This window comes from Ziziphus jujuba, chromosome 2, assembly GCF_031755915.1.
Source record: "Ziziphus jujuba cultivar Dongzao chromosome 2, ASM3175591v1".
In the NCBI taxonomy this organism is placed as follows: domain Eukaryota; kingdom Viridiplantae; phylum Streptophyta; class Magnoliopsida; order Rosales; family Rhamnaceae; genus Ziziphus; species Ziziphus jujuba.
In genome coordinates this window covers 10,026,523-10,043,281 of record NC_083380.1, presented here as the reverse complement: position 1 = coordinate 10,043,281, position 16,759 = coordinate 10,026,523, and the positions used below count along the sequence as shown (strand labels likewise).

The 16,759-nt window shown below is 36.1% G+C and overlaps 2 protein-coding genes across 2 annotated transcripts; both read left to right on the top strand.

The window, feature by feature from the left end:
- Positions 1-2,054: 2,054 nt before the first annotated feature.
- LOC107418219 (protein SIEVE ELEMENT OCCLUSION B) lies at positions 2,055-6,254 on the top strand. Its single transcript, XM_016026900.4, has 7 exons — positions 2,055-2,340; positions 2,493-2,606; positions 3,119-3,564; positions 3,651-3,760; positions 4,006-4,148; positions 4,242-4,721; positions 4,968-6,254. The coding sequence occupies exons 1-7, from the start codon at positions 2,164-2,166 to the stop codon at positions 5,586-5,588; spliced, it is 2,091 nt and encodes a 696-aa protein (XP_015882386.3). The 5' UTR covers positions 2,055-2,163; the 3' UTR covers positions 5,589-6,254.
- A 6,016-nt stretch (positions 6,255-12,270) lies between these two features.
- LOC125422591 (leucine-rich repeat receptor-like serine/threonine/tyrosine-protein kinase SOBIR1) lies at positions 12,271-14,314 on the top strand. The gene is made up of 2 exons (XM_060814952.1): positions 12,271-12,342; positions 13,150-14,314. Exons 1-2 carry the CDS (start codon positions 12,271-12,273, stop codon positions 14,227-14,229), a joined length of 1,152 nt encoding a protein of 383 aa, XP_060670935.1. The 3' UTR covers positions 14,230-14,314.
- Positions 14,315-16,759: the final 2,445 nt, after the last annotated feature.

Sequence of the window (16,759 nt, the reverse complement as noted above, 5' to 3'; positions counted from 1 at the left end):
GGACATTAACACCATTTCACAGGGTAGAGACATTCTTTGCGGATCTGTCAAGAAAACTTTGATGAAAATTGATCCAAAGGTCATCCATTCAAGATAGGATCTCTTGGTCTCATTCCTCTTGGACAAGCCAAGCCATTTCATGCGCATGTGTGCCAAGACAAGTGAACCTACTCTATGACGATGCTTTTCTCAAGAAGATCCGTGACATTCTTCTTCATCAAGCATGTGACCAATTAGAAGGAGCCGAAACATTATGCTACAATATTTTAGATATCAATCATGGCGGTGCCGACTTAGCTCACCAAATTAAAATTTTCTCAAACACTACTTTTCTCATATAAACTCTATGTGATCTAGCCCTTTAAGATTAAGAGTCAAGTTTCTTGTATCCCAAGAAAAAAAAAAATTACATCATTAAGGGTTTTTTTTTTTCAAGGTAAAATCTATAAGCTTTTAGGATTAAGGTTTTAGGCATTTTCAAAAACACAAGTTCAAAGTGTTTTTAGCTGGCACCATAGCACGTTCACCCTGTTTTGTAGGATTAAGGTTATAGGTGGCGATTAGATTCAAAGGACACAGATTTGTGCACCAACAAAGCAAAACAAAGGAAAAAATTGTTCTGAGTAGATAAGGTTAAGGATTTCATATATTTTACTTCTGATATTATGTTCTCCAACCCATATGCTGAAGGGTTTAGAAATTCCTTTCCTTTCACTCAAAAGTTGTCATAATTTTTCTTTTTCTTTTTACTGGATTATTATTGCTAGCCATCCAATCAAATTGAAGCCTTTTTGATAGTTAATCAAGAAGAATTTGTTTTCCTTCTTTTTCAAGATGGCTGTTCGAGAAGTAACTTAGAATCAGGATGTACCTTAAATAGTTTTGATAATTGAAAAAAAGAAAAAAAAAGAAAAGTAATTTTACTTTGCACATTCCACAAAACTAAGTTATATTATTGTGTGGCTTCTCCACCTTCACTGACTACAGTACTTGAGTATTTAAAAAGAATAGAATTTCTCAATAAATAAATAAATAAAGTTAAAATACTAGAAAACCATCTTGTGGAAATTTTCGAAGCCTCACAAAAAAGTAGTCTTGCTTACGTGTGAGGTATTTGGCTGTATAGTGACGTTTATGTAGATGAAATAAATAAAATCTTTTTAAAAAAAAAATTATAAATTTGTCCAATATCTGTTGCTAGATCTGGTGATACCTAAAGTAGAGACCGAATGGGAATCAGAGTTCTGCCACGATACCTGAAGCATTCTTTATTTTTTATTTTATTATTAATTTTTTAATCCTTCTTCTTTTTTTTCACCTTTTTCTTTTTCCTCCTTTATTTTTGGGAAAAAAATAAAAATAAAAATAATAAAAAAAGGAAAAAAGGAAAAAGGAAAGAATGAAAAGAAATAGAGGAAAGAAAAGCTCCACCATGCAGTGACATCTCTGTCTGTATATCATATGTACCTGTCATGGAACACATGGAATTATTTTTGGATGTCTTTATCACTAATTTATAAAGAATCTCAATCCAAACCCAATTAGTATACCCTTACTAACAATGGAAAGCAATAGAATTTTGCAGATAGAAAATAAATAAATAAATAAAATGATGGCTTATTCCGGTTTACTGCATATTATATCTTAGCTATATAACTACAAAAAATAAAATTTGGTAGCTTTGCATTGCTCAAGACTTTACTTATGGTCCCAAATATGTGAATCATTTACATTATATATATGGATTTTGATATATCATACATCAGAAACAAAATAATTTCCCTTTTGAGTCATTACTGCTGATTTCATTTGTTTACTAGTTCTAGTATTGCTTAGTACGATCCCTTTTTGACTGGGAATGAGCAAAAATCTGGAATGTTAATACCCTTTATGCTGCAGACAAGCTTAGGGTCCACCAGACTAATACATTCTTGTTATCCACATATGCATGGCTTTAGCTTTGTTTTTAGTCTCACCTTGCAAGCAAGGTACATGTTCAATTTAACTTTATTCCATTTTCCCCATCCTATATAAACCAAAGTTGCCAACTCCTCAAACCCACAGAAAACCAACAAAAAAAAAAAAAAGAAGAAAAACACACCCAAGTTTTCTTCCCTCCCTCTTAAGGCATTTGAAATCCAAAAACAAAAGTAGCTTTCTAAAATGCAGGTGGACAAGATAAACAACAGAACCTACCAACCTGATGATGACAGTTTAGTGGTGAGGCAAGCTCGGGAAACTCATACACCGGAATCTCACTTTCTCAATGTCAAACCGATTCTCCAAGTCGCCGAGGACATTTTGAATCAGGCTGCTCTTACCATTAAAAGAATTCAACATGTATTTGCTTTACTTTCTTTTTGTTCGGTTGTGCTACATTAGCTGTCCTTAAAACTGAATGGATTAGTCTTAGTCCTTCAGAACTTAGAAAATGTATTGCTCTAGATATTTATTCATACTTTGATGGTAGATCTGCTTTAATTTTGATGCAGGGGACATCTGAACATACGGATACATCTCGTTCATCGGATGAAAGGATCGGTTCATTTGGTTTCGACAACATGGTTGAAGCACTGTCTCATGTTATACATAATATTTCCTGTGAGGTATCTTAAAGCTGGATTTGCATAGTGCAATTCATTTTTAATCATAATCAAATATATATTCTGTTTCGTGCCCTTTGTTGTTGATATGTAAATGCTTTTATCATCAACGAGAAATAAGGAAAAACATGTAATGCTATAATGAATTATGGTAAGAGCTAGCATATATTTCCTTTAAGACTTTTACAGTAAACCATATACTTCTTTATTTTCAAGGACAGCACTAGTGTTTTTGCTATAATGCAAAAAGTAAAATAAGCTTGATGAAGTAAAAACCATTTTGCTAAACTGTCTAGAATGTGAACATACAAGCCTTAGAATCTCCGTTGTAAAAAACATTAAAGGAAAAGGAAAAGCTAAAGAGAAGGACTAGAAGGAAGCAAGGTAGGGAACATGAGATAAATCTCTACCATTGGCCAAAAATATTTGTTATGTACAAAAAATAAATAATACAAGTTAGTTTCTTGTCCTCCCTTTAATCTTTTTAACATAAAACAAATCTACCGTATTGGCAGCTATATTGCAAGTGCTCAGGTGGAGATCTTCATCAAACAACTGTGCTGTTATGCAAGATGCTTGCAAGCTATTCATGGGAAGCAAAAGTGGTGGTAGTACTGGCAGCTTTCGCTGTGAATTATGGAGATGTCTGGCTTGTGGCTCAGATTTGCACTACAAATTCACTAGCCAGGTCTATAGCCATCCTGAAGCAAGTGCCAGAACTCATGGAGCATTTCAAAAAACTGCAACCTCATTTCGATGCAATTGACCAACTTATCAAGGCCATCGTGGACTTAACCAAGCTCATTGTTGAGTTCAGTGAACTGCCATTAGAGTACCTTTCACTTGATACACCATCAATATCAGTTGCTAAGGCTCATATCCCTGCTGCCTCTTATTGGACCATCCGAGCCATAGTGGCTTGTGCCAATCATGTTGCTAATGTTACAGGCATGAGATATGAGTAAGCACTCTAAAAGCAGCATGATATTCCCATTTCAATTCAAACTTTGCAATAAAATAACAGCAGCTGTTTGACATTCATTTTAGGTACTCTGCCACAACCTCAGAGTTATGGGAACTATCAGGCTTGACTCATAAGCTGATTGATATACACGGCCACCTTACAAGTGAACTTGCTAGTTGTCGTCAACATATTAGTGAGTTCTTGGGCTTCCAATTTAATATTAATCAGAAAAATTATGCTAACTTTCTCTTTATACATTTAGTTTAACTAAAAAATTATAGGTAAGAGAGGTTTATCAAAGTTAGCAAGAGAGGTTCAGATTAATTACTACCTAATTTTTTTATCATGAAGGAGTTCCGCTTATAGAAGTCAATCCCTTTTGAGTTTGCTTCCAATAATTAAACCTAATGTGCTGAAACAACATTCACATGGATACAGGTGAGATGAAATACGATGAAGAATATAGAAATCTGATACGCATTTTCGAAAGCAGCCACATAGACAACTCGAAGGTTATCAGGGCATTGCTTGCTCCTAAAGATGAAACGAAAGTACTAGTGATTGGTAATGACATGGCAAAGGTAATTTGTTCTTAAATCTCACTCTCTGGAAATTCTATGCTTTCATATTCCTTATGTAAATATGGAACTGAACCGATAGAATTCTGCTTACAGACACCAGTGTCAATCGACGTACTAAGAAGAAAGCATGTACTACTGATAATATCTGATCTCAATCTCTCCCCTGAAGAAAGAAGAGTGCTTGTCACTGTGTATGAGATGAGGCATGACGTTCAATATGAAATGGTCTGGATCCCTGTTGTGGACAAGCTAACCGGTTGGCAGGAACAAAATCAACACAAATTTGCTGAGTTGCAGGCAGTGATGCCATGGTACACCGTGATCACCCCTCTTGTAATCGAACCGCCGGTGATCAGGTATATCAAAGAGTACTGGAAATTTGATAGGAAAACGATTCTAGTGGCATTGGATCCACTAGGAAAAGTATCCTCCAAAAATGCATACCATATGGTTTGGATTTGGGGCAATTCGGCCTTTCCTTTCAGTGATGAGAAAGAGCAAGCAATGTGGAGGGCAGAGAGATGGAGACTTGAGCTACTCGTTGATGGAATTGAACAAGATATACTAGACTGGGTATTTTTTTATTTTATTTTATTTTTTTTCTATATCCTCAAGAAACTTCCAGCTCATGCATTCATATACAGAGTAGCACACAACACTTCTCCAAATCCTCCCATCCAAAGCAAAACAAAAGCAGAATTCATATGATCGAGAACCCACATGCATATATTATATAATTGTCAACTTGTCATTTATATTTTTGTAGAATTACAATATGATATTGCTTCTTTTTTTTTTTTTTTTTTTTTGGGTTATCAGATAAAAGAAAATAGATACATATGTGTGTACGGAGGTGATGATGCTAACTGGATCAGGGATTTCACAAACAAAGCAAAAGCTGTTGCAAAAGCTCTTAGCATAACCATAGAACTGGTTTATGCTGGAAAAAGCAACACTTCCAGGAAGAGGTTGGAGAGAATCAATGAAGTTATTGACAAGGAAAAGCTTAGCCTCTTCTGGCCTGATTACACGTCTACCTGGTTCTTCTGGACCCGGCTAGAGAGCATGCGGATCTCAAAGACTAGACATGGCAAGACTGTTGAGAACGATCAGATTATGAAGGAAATCCAGACCATACTCAGCTATGATGGCAGTGACCAAGGATGGATGATACTCTGGAAAGGAGCAACTGAGATGGCCAGAGCCAATGGACAGTTGGCTGTTTCGACACTCAATGAATTTGATGCTTGGCAAAAGCAAGCTGCGGAGTTGGGTTTGGTGCCTGCAATTGATTCTGAACTGAAAAAACGTCACACCCCAGAACACTGCACTCGCCTGCTCATTCCAGGGATCGGTTTGGATGTCCCCGATAGGGTGACCTGCGCAGATTGTGGCCGGGAAATGGAGAAATATGTCATGTTCCGCTGCTGCACTGATTAAAAAAAGCTAGCACAAGCAGGATTTATGTGTCCGTGCTTGTTTGTTGTGAATGTTCATCTGCTATATTGCTTTGGTTTTTAATATTTGTGTGGTTTTCTTCCATAAGAGCTAGGCTTGCCACTTAATACTAAGATGCCTGATTACTTAGTTAATGTCTAGGACTTTGAACACCGTCATGGGATTACTGCTGATCCCTGGACCATTATATGTTTTCTCTAAGAAAGTAGACTACTTTTAAGTTTATTCGCTGGGTGCAGAAGATGCATTTTCTCGGCCCATCTTTTTTTTTTTTTTTAATTTTTATTTTTATTAGATTTTCATCCTCTCCAAAAAACAAAAAAAACAAAAAAAAAAAAAATGCATAACAAAACAAAAACAAAAAACAAAAAACAAAAAAGACTGTCAACTTTGTTCACACGGTGCTGCGGTCTTCGGTGGTTTTGTTCCTGAGCCAGATTTATTGGGATGGACTTGTCAGGCTTCTTGGACTGGAATTGTTGGGTTGGGCTTTAGAGCTTTTCGACTACCAGTATCAGATTAATGGGCTAGATTTGTTGGGCATACTGGGCTGGATTTGTTGGATTTGGGTTCTGGGCTTTTTCCATAAATGTGATATTCAAGAATTTATTTTATTTATTTATATTATTATAAAGGGATTTTCAACTAGGTCATTGTTTGGACCACCTAAAAGTGTATTTTAAATTTTTACTATTAAGTTTAAAAGTACAAATTCAAGAATTATTGGTGGAAAAACTTATATCTAATGAATATATAAATAAGTGGTATGATGGACCATTCATTATTTTGCATGATATATATGTTTTTATTTTAATTTGGTTATTGAATTTATGTTGAGAATCTGGAAATAGCACAGCTCCTCCAACCTGTAAACCATCCTGGCCAATTTAAGGTAATCAAATTAGTTTGTCCTATATATATGTATATATATATATATATAATTTATAGAGGTTCTGCACAAGGACATGCTGGCTTCCATTAAGGGTATTTGGTTAAGGGAGGAAATTTTTGTGTACAAATTGCAAATTTTAAAGTGTTTGGGTAAAGTTTGATTAGAAACTAGAATGGTAAATTTCAGGTCATTGTGGAAAAAAGCTACATCTTGGTTAAGGAAGGTTTAACCATTTTTTATTTATTTTTTTTTTTTTAAGTACTTACCACAGGAAAAAAAAAAAAAAAAAAGGCATATATGGGTGGAATCAACCCAATTGTTAATTCAGCCCTTTGGAATAACATGCTGACTTTCGTCCCGATTGGCTTCTGGACATTAACACCATTTCACAGGGTAGAGACATTCTTTGCGATCTGCCAAGACAAGTTTCATGACAATTGATCCAAAGGTTATCCAATTAAGATAGGATCTCATCCTTTTTTGAAGAAGATCCGTGACATTCTTTTTCATCAAGCATGTGACCAATTAGAAGGAGCTGAAACATTATGCTACAACATTTTAGATATTGATCATGGTGGTGCCAACTTAGCTCACCAAATTAAATTTTTCTCAAACACTACTTTTCTCATATAAACTCTATGTGATCTAACATTTTAGGGTTAGGGTTAAGAGTCAAGTTTCTTGTACCCCAAAAAAAAAAAAATAATAATAGTAAATATCATTAAAGTTATTTTCAAGGTACATTCTATAAACTATCATAAGCTTTAAGACTTGTGTTTTTAGCTGGCACCATAGGACGTTCATTTTGTTTCGTAGGATTAAGTTTATAAGTGGCAATTAGATTCAAAGGACAAAGATTTTGCACCAACAAGACAAAACAAGGTAAAAGAAATGTTCAGAGTAGACAAGATTTTTTTATTCTTTTTTTATTTTTATCTATTTATTTATTTATTTTTGGCTGAAATCTGAGTATATAAGGTTAAGGGTTTCATATATTTTACTTCTGATATTATGTTTTCCAACTATATACTAAATGGTTTAGAAATTCCTTTCACTCAAAAGTTTTAATAATTTTTCTTTTTGTTTTTCTTTTTACTGGATTATTTTTGCTAGCCATCCAATCAAATTGAAAGCCTTTTTGATAGTTAATCAAGAAGAATTTGTTTTCCTTCTTTTTCAAGCTGGCTGTAAGTAATTTAGAATCAGGATGTACTTAAGACTTAAATAGTTTTGATAATTGGGAAAAAAAAAAAAAAAGAAGAGGTAATTTTACTTACACATTCCACAAAACTAAGCCATACTCAATAAATAAATAAATAAAGTTAAAATACTAGAAAACCATCCTGTGGAAATTTTCGAAGCCTCACAAAAAAAGTAGTCTTGCTTACTTGTGAGGTATTTGGCTGTATAGTGACGTTTAACAAAGTGTAGATGAAAATCAGAAAATAAATAAATAAAATCTGTTTAAAAAAAAAATTATAAATTTGTCCAATATCTGTTGCTAGATCTGGTGATAACCAAAGTAGAGACTAAATGAGAATCAGAGTCCTACCACAATACCTGAAGCATTCTTTACTTTTTATTTTATTATTATTATTTTTTACCCTTCTTCTTTTTTTCACCTTTTTCTTTTTCAACCTTTATTGTTGGGAAAATATAAAAATAATAATAATAATAAAAAAATAAAAAAGGAAAGAAAGCAAGTAAATAGAGGAAAGAAAAGCTCCCCCTTTCAGTGACATATTTTTCTGCATATTATATGTACCTGTATTTACAAAGGATCTCAATCCAAACCCAATTAGTATAGCCTTACTAACAATGGAAAGCAATAGAATTTTGCAGATAGAAAAAATAAATAAATAAAATGATGGGTTACTCCGGTTCACTGCATATTATATCCTAGCTATAGTTCAACTACAAAAAGTAAAATTAGTGTTAAAGTTGGTGATCCGAATTCTTATTGATCTGATCCAAAAAGTTTACGGTACGATTCGTTTGGTGAATTTATTTTAAGAGAAAAAAATGAAGCTCTGTGATAATAACAGAGGTCGAGGGTCGATAGGCCTGAGACCGTACAACTGTACAATACATATATATATATATATATATTTTCAAGGATTTTTCGGATGTATTAGTTTTGCTGCTCTATTTGCTCACATTTTGTACTAATATTCATGAATAAAAATTTTGCCTCTCTTTGCCTTTATTTTTTCCCTTTAAAAATTTTCTACGTAAATCTGTGTGTGCTTTGTTTTATTTTGTTGCTATTATTTTTGTTCCGTTTTTCGTATCAATTAGGTAGCTTTGCATTGCTCAAGAGTTTACTTATGGTTCCAAATGTCTGAACCATTTACGTTATATATATGGATTTTGATCTGTTATACATAAGAAACAAAATAATTTCTCTTTTGGGTCAGTACTGCTGATTTCATTTTTTTACTAGTTCTAGTATTGCTTAGTACGATCCCTTTTTAAGTGGGAATGAACAAAAATCTGGAATGTTAATATCCTTTATGCTGCAGACAACTTTTAAACAAAGAAAACCAACAAAAAAAGTAAAAAATACACCCAAGTTTTTCTTCCCTCCCTCTTAAGGCATTTGAAATCCAAAAACGAAAGTAGCTTTCTAAAATGCAGGTGGACAAGATAAACAACAGAACCTACCAACCTGATGATGACAGTTTAGTGGTGAGGCAAGCTCGGAAACTCATACACCGGAACCTCACTTTCACAATGTCAAACCGATTCTCCAAGTCTCTGAGGACATTTTGAATCAGGCTTCTCTCACCATTAAAAGAAATCAACACGTATTCGCCTTACTTTCTTTTTGTTCGGTTGTGCTAGACCTGCTGTCCTCAAAACTGAATGGATTTATTTTAGCCCTTTAGAACTTCGAAATATATTGTTCTAGCTATTTATTAATACTTTGATGGTAGGTCTGCTTTAATTTTGATGCAGGGGACGTCTGAACATACGGATACATATCGTTCATCGGATGAAAGGATCGGTTCATTTGGTCTCGGCAACACGGCTGAAGCGCTGTCTCATGTTATACATGATATTTCCCGTGAGGTATCTTGAAGCTGGATTTGCATAGTACAATTCATTTTTAATCATTATCAAAATATATATTCTGTTTCATGCCCTTTGTTGTTGATATTTAAATGCTTTTACTTATCAACAAGAAATAAGGAAAAACATGTAATGATACAATGACTTATGGTAAAAGCTAGCGTATATCTCTTTTAGATTTTTACAGTAAAAGATATACTTCTTTATTTTCAAGGACAGCGCTAGTGTTTTTGTTATAATGCAAAAAGTAAAATAAGCTTGATAAACTAAAAACCGTTGGGCTAAATTGTCTAGAATGTGAACATAGAAGCCTTGGAAACTCCTTCGTAAAAAACACTAAAGAACAAGGAAAAGCTAAAGAGAAGGAGGACTACAAGGAGGCAACGTAGGGGACATGAAATCAACCTCGATCATTGGCCAGAAATATTTGTTATGTACAAAAAATAAATAAATAAATAAATAAATAATACAAGTTAGTTGCTTGTCCCCCTTTCATCAAACTAGTATACTGTTATGCAAGATGCTTGCAAGCTATTCATGGGAAGTGAAAGTGGTGGTAATACTGGCAGCTTTCGCTGTGAATTATGGAGATGTCTGGCTTGTGGCTCAGATTTGATCTACAAATCCACTAGCCAGGTCTATAGCCATCTTGAAGCAAGTACCAGAACTCATAGAGCATTTCAAATCCCTGCAACCTCATTTCGATGCAATAGACATCTCCATAACCACGCTCATTGTTGAGTTCAGTGAGTTCTTGGACTTTCAACCTAATAATAATCAGAAAATATTGCTAACTTTCTCTTTATACATTTAGTTTAACTAAAAAATGACAGGTAAGAGAGGTTTATCAAAGTTAGCAAGAGACGTTCAGATTAATTACTACCTGAGTTATTTATCATAAAGAAGTTCCACTTATAGAAGTCAATCTCTCTTGAGTTTGGTTCCAACAATTGAACCCAATGTGCCGAAACAACATTCACATGGGACACAGGTAAGATGAAATCCGATGAAGAATTCGGAAATCTGATACCCATTTTGGAAGGCAAACAGCTAGACAACTTGAAGGTTATCAGGGCATTGCTTGCTCCTAAAGACGAAACGAGAGTACTAGTGATTGGAAATGACATGGAAAAGGTAATTTTTTTCTTAAATCTCACTCTCTGGAAATTCTGTGCTTTCATATTCCTTATGTAATATGGAACTGAACATATAGAATTCTGCTGACAGAGACCGGTGTCAATTGACGAACTGATAGGAAAGCATGTGCTACTGATAATATCTGATCTCAATCTACCCTGTGAAGAAATTCAAGTGTTTTGTCACTGTGTATGGGATGAGGCATGACGTTCAATCTGAAATGGTCTGGATCCCTGTTGTAATCGGTTGGCAGGAACAAAATCAATACAAATTTGCTGAGTTGCAGGCAGTGATGCCATGGTACACCGTGACCACCCCTCTGGTAATCGAACCGACGGTGATCGGGTAACTCAAAGAGTATTGGAAATTTGATAGGAAAACGATTCTAGTGGCATTGGATCCACTAGGAAAGGTATCCTCCCAAAATGCATACCATATGGTTTGGATTTGGGGCAATTCAGCCTTTCCTTTCAGTGATGAGAAAGAGCCAGCAATGTGGAGGGCAGAGAGATGGAGACTTGAGCTACTTGTTGATGGAATTGAACAAGAAATACTAGACTGGGTTTTTTTTTTTTTTTTTTTTTTTTTTTTTTTTTTTTTCTGTGTCCTCAAGAAACTTCCAGCTCATGCATTCATATACAGAGTAGTACAGAACACTTCTGCAAAACCCCCCATCGAAAGCAAAACAAAAGCAGAATTCATATGATCAAGAACCCACACACATATATTATATAATTGTCAATTTGTCATTTATATTTTTGAAGAATAACAATATGATATTACTTTTTATTTTTTATTTTTTATTTTTTTATGGTTACAGATAAAAGAAAATAGATACATTTGTGTGTACGGAGGTGATAATACTGACTGGATAAGGGATTTCACAACCAAAGCAAAAAATGTCGCAAAAGCTCTTAACATAACCATAGAATTGATTTATGCTGGAAAAAACAACACTTCCAAGAAGGGGTTGGAGAGAATATTTGAAGTTATTGAGAAGGAAAAACTTAGTCTCTTCTGGCCTGATTACACATCCACCTGGTTCTTCTGGTCCCGGCTAGAGAGCATGCGGATCTCAAAGACTAGACATGGCAAGACTGTTGAGGAACGATCAGATTATGAAGGAAATCCAGACCATACTCCGCTATGATGGCAGTGACCAAGGATGTTTGATACTCTGCAGAGGAGCAACTGAGATGGCCAGAGCCAATGGAAAGTTGGCTGTTTCGATTCTCAAAGAATTTAATGCTTGGCAAAGTAAAGCTTTGGAATTGGCCCGCAATTGATGATGAACTGAAAAGACGTCGCACCCCAGAACACTGCAATCACCTGATCCTTCCAGGGAATGCGCACGTCCCCGATAGGGTGATCTGCGCAGATTGTAGCCGCGAAATGGAAAAATATTTCTTTTACCGCAACGACACTTAATAAAAAAGCTAGTATAAGCAGGATTTACGAGTCAGTGCTTGTTTGTTGTGAAGGTTCATCTGTTATGTTGCTTTGGTTTTTAATATTTGTGTGGTTTTCTTCCATAAGAGCTAGGCTTGCTACTTATTAACTAAGATGGCTGTTTACTTGTTAATAATGTCTAGGACTTTGAACACAGTTATGGGCTTACTGCTGATTCCTGGACCAGTATATGTTTTCTGTAAGAAAATTGACTACTTTTAAGGTTACTATAAGATTAGAATAAAGTCTATGAAATTCTTTATTAAGTACTCAATCTCTTTCATCATTGCCTACTCTATATATATCATGCAAAAAAAAAAAATCCATAATTTAAATTTATACTTAAATATATATCAATGGAAACTAATTAATATCCCATTCAAACGAAACAAAATCTTAAAAATAACTTTAAAAAGACTGTCATACAGGAAAAAGTATATTCCTAATTAAAGGTCAAGATTTCTTTTAACATTTAAAATCAACAAAGAAAATTGGTATTTAAATTCCAAGTTAACAAGAAAGATCACATATGAAAGTCAATAGAAACATGAGCATCACAGAGTGGTGACTTTTTTGTCAACACGCTAACAAGCAGCAATCGAGGAATTAGGCTGGTTAGGTCTACCAGTGCACGTCAATTTCATACCCGAAGATTACGAAGTGATCTAATGGCCAGAATTATCCAGAAAACATTCCAAGTCTTGTGTAGCGTTGACTTGACCTGGCCAAAAGAAAATTAACGACAACTCCATGGAAGACTGAATTCGTTTATCATCTGTCCAATTAAAAACAAACATATCACCATTTTTCATCCAATTGGAGGTGCTTTCTACTTCAATTCCGTGTTGGACGGTTTGATTGTAATTGGACGATGAACTTTTCTTCTTCTTTTTTTAACTATTTTTTTTTTGTTATCCAAAAAGGTATAATAAAAAATGATTTTCTATTTGGGTTATAAATAATGCTGAGAGTCCAACAACTCACACGGAAAAGGATAACAAGAAGAAGCTAATTTGGTGGTTACTAGGATCTATGGCTGGAACTATATCCGGTTTCACCTTTTCTCGACTATTCAAGCCGATCTTGGCTGCAGTTATGTGCGGAGGCAAGGACAAAGGCCCTGCAATTTTTAGTCCTTTAATCAAGAAGAAAGAGGATTTGGCTTTCTTGAAGAACAAAGAAAGAATTACTTCGTTGGAGAAGATACGGGAAGGCGGTCTTGGAGAGGTTTATAAGGCTGAATTACCAGGAAGTAACGGCAAAATGATTTCTATAAAGAAAATTATTCAACCACATATGTCCGCAGCAGAATTGACGCGGCAAGATAGCAAGACTCTGAACAAGAAAATGCGTCAAATCCGGTCTGAGATTAATATTGTTGGTCATATCCGACACCCTAATCTTCTTCCTCTGTTGGCTCATGTTCCTAGACCTGACTGCCATTACTTGGTGTATGAATTCATGAAAAATGGTAGCTTACAGGATAGGTTTGGTAATGTTAAACAGGGAACTCAAGAGTTGGATTGGTTAGCAAGGGTTAAAATTGCTCAAGGAGTGGCTTCTGGGCTTGAATACCTTCACATGAATCAAAACCCTCGTATAATTCATAGAGACCTTACGCCAGCAAATATACTTCTTGATGATGATATGGAAGCTCGGATTGCAGATTTTGGGCTTGCAAAGGCAATGCCAGATGCTCATACACATATGACATCTTCAAATATTGTAGGAACTGTGGGATACATAGCACCGGAATACCATCAAACACTCAAGTTCACAGACAAGTGTGATATTTACAGTTTCGGAGTGGTCCTTGCTGTTCTGGTCACAGGAAAGCTTCCATCTGATGAATTTTTCCAAAACGGCAATGAGATAGGTTTTGTTAAGTGGTTAAGAAGTGTGACTAATTCAGAGAATCCTCGACAAGCAATCGATTCGAAGCTAATAGGCAATGGTTTTGAGGAGCAAATGCTTTTGGTTCTAAAGGTTGCTTACTTTTGCACTTTGGATAATCCAAAAGAGCGACCCAACAGTAAGGATGTAAGATGCATGTTGTCTCAGATCAAGCACTAGGTCTGTATGGAAATGTTTTTAAGGTTGCAGGATTTGTAACGCATGTAATAGAAGGTGTAAGTTCATGCGTTTAGATGGTCTGTCTTTAACTAGGTTGATTGATCTGGATACTTTAAAGTTTATATGTCTCCTAAGTTCATGTTTAATATATCAATCTCTTGTTCCAATTTTCTATTTTAAAGCAAGATAGAATATAAAATCTTTGCATGTTTTTATTCTATATTATCACTCAAATTTAGCAACGATGTTCTGTGTGGTACCAGGTTGATTGTTCACAAGCATAGTATCACAGTCCCACCATTCTAAGTGTGCAACGAGACCGTGCGATGCTTACTCACCTCTCACGGGTAGTAAGCCAACCATTAATATCCATCGCAAGCAAATAACGCACACGGTATTAGTATTGTGCAAGCACCAAGTAAGCAACAAAATAAAGCATGTAATCACAATCGTTAGAAAATGATCAGTAAACAAGGCAACAACACAATGAAATGGAAATGCGTTCGTTTTATTTAGTCTCGATGGAGAAAGCAGCAAAGAAGTTTACAAGCATGCTATCAAGAGTTCTCACCTATGCTAGTGGTCTAGCCCAGTGGTCTAGCCCAACAACTTGCCGACTAGCCACCCCCCTCTAAAAAGGTTATTGAGCCATTTTCATTCCGACAGGAATATACATCAAAATATACGAGGAATTATAATGGCACTATTTCGTATAACAAAAGCTAGAAATCCAAGCAAGTGACCATGGGCTTGACTAATGACCCTAGATGAACTTGACTTGGTATCTACAATCAAAATGTGGAGGTGTGTGTGACTCTTACATCCTCCCCCACTCATTCTATCGACACCCTTGACGACTCAGCTGCTTAGAACTCCTCGATCTTTTGTTTGTAGGGTGCTAAGTTGACTTCCTTCTCCCAGCTGATTTCTTTTTCCCCTAGCCCCTTCCACTTGATGAGGTACTCTCATACTAGCTGTCGATGCACGTGCCTGGTTATTTCTGCAAGGATCTTCTTAATTTCATTTGTTATCTTCGGCGACTTGGTTTTGACTTCGGCTCTTACTGGAGTGTTGCGCTCTGGATACTCCTTGTCGGAGTAGTATGGCTTGAGGTTGCTGACGTGGAATACCGGATGTACTCTCATCCATCCTAGGGTAACCACCTTATATGACATCCTCCCTACTTTGGCAATGATCGGCATTAGTCCCTTATATTTTCTCATCAACCTAGGGTCTCTATCCCTCAACCAATGAAATTGCCCTCGAGTTAGCTTAACCATCACCATATCCCCCACATTGAACTCTAGGGGTCTCCAGTCTTTGTCTACCCATTTCTTCATCCGATTTGCCGCCTTCTCCAAGTAGGCTCTGGATATTTCCATGTTGTTCTTCCACTCTTTGGTGAAGTTGAAAGCCCTTGGGTTCTTGCCTTGATACTCATCGAAGGTGTGCGGGAGTAAGGGCATCTGGCCATCAACTATTTTGAGTGGGCATTTACTTATGGAAGATCCTTTTTGTGCGTTGAAGCAGAATTGAGCTACATCAAGGAGTGGCACCCAATTCTTCTGGTTGGCACTAACAAAGTGTCGTAGGTACTCCTCCAATATGCCATTGAATCTTTCCGTCTGCCCATCCATTTACGGGTGATAATTGGAGGAAATATTAAGCTGGGACCCAAAAAGCTTGAATAGTTCCATCCAGAAGGATCCCGTGAACTTTGCATCTCTATCACTGACAATATGTCAGGCCACGCCCCAATATTTCACCACAAACTTGAAGAATAAGTGGGCGGTTTCCTCGGCCGTACAATACTTTGAGGTAGGGATAAAGGTTGCATAGTTTGAGAATCGATCCACAATAACCAAAATACTCGAAAGATCCCCGATCTTTGGAAGGTTGGTGATGAAATCGATTGACAAGCTCTTCCATGGGCGTGACAGGACGAACAAAGGTTCCAACAGCCGTGGTGGTTTTCAACTCTCAACTTTGTCCTGTTGGCACACAAGACAGGTTCAGATGTAATCTATAATATCGTCACATATCCCTGTTTGATTAAGGCATACGTCCTTTGCCACCCCGGATGTCCAGCCCACAGAGTATCATGACATTCTCGCATTAACATCTTCCTTAGGTCTCCAGCCTTTGGGACAAACAACCTATTTCCTTTTTGTCCACAGCAAGCCATCCTCCTCCCAAAATTGATGAGTTTTTCCCTCCTTGCATAGTTTGAGGATATTCTGTGCATAATGATCTCCCCCTAAATACTACTTTATTAGTTCTCGCATTAAAGTTGTGATAGTACTCACAACCATGTTAGCCAACATCCTTAGTGCTGCAAGCTCGATCTTACAACTTAGGGCATCCGCCGCCTGGTTTTTGGTCCCCACTTTATGCTTGAAATGAAGGTCAAACTCCGCAATGAATTCTAGCCAACGAGCTTGTTTTGGGGTTAGTTTTGGTTGTATAAGGAAGTAATTGATGGCTGAGTTATCTATCTTTACTACAAAGCTTGACCCCAATAAGTAGTGCC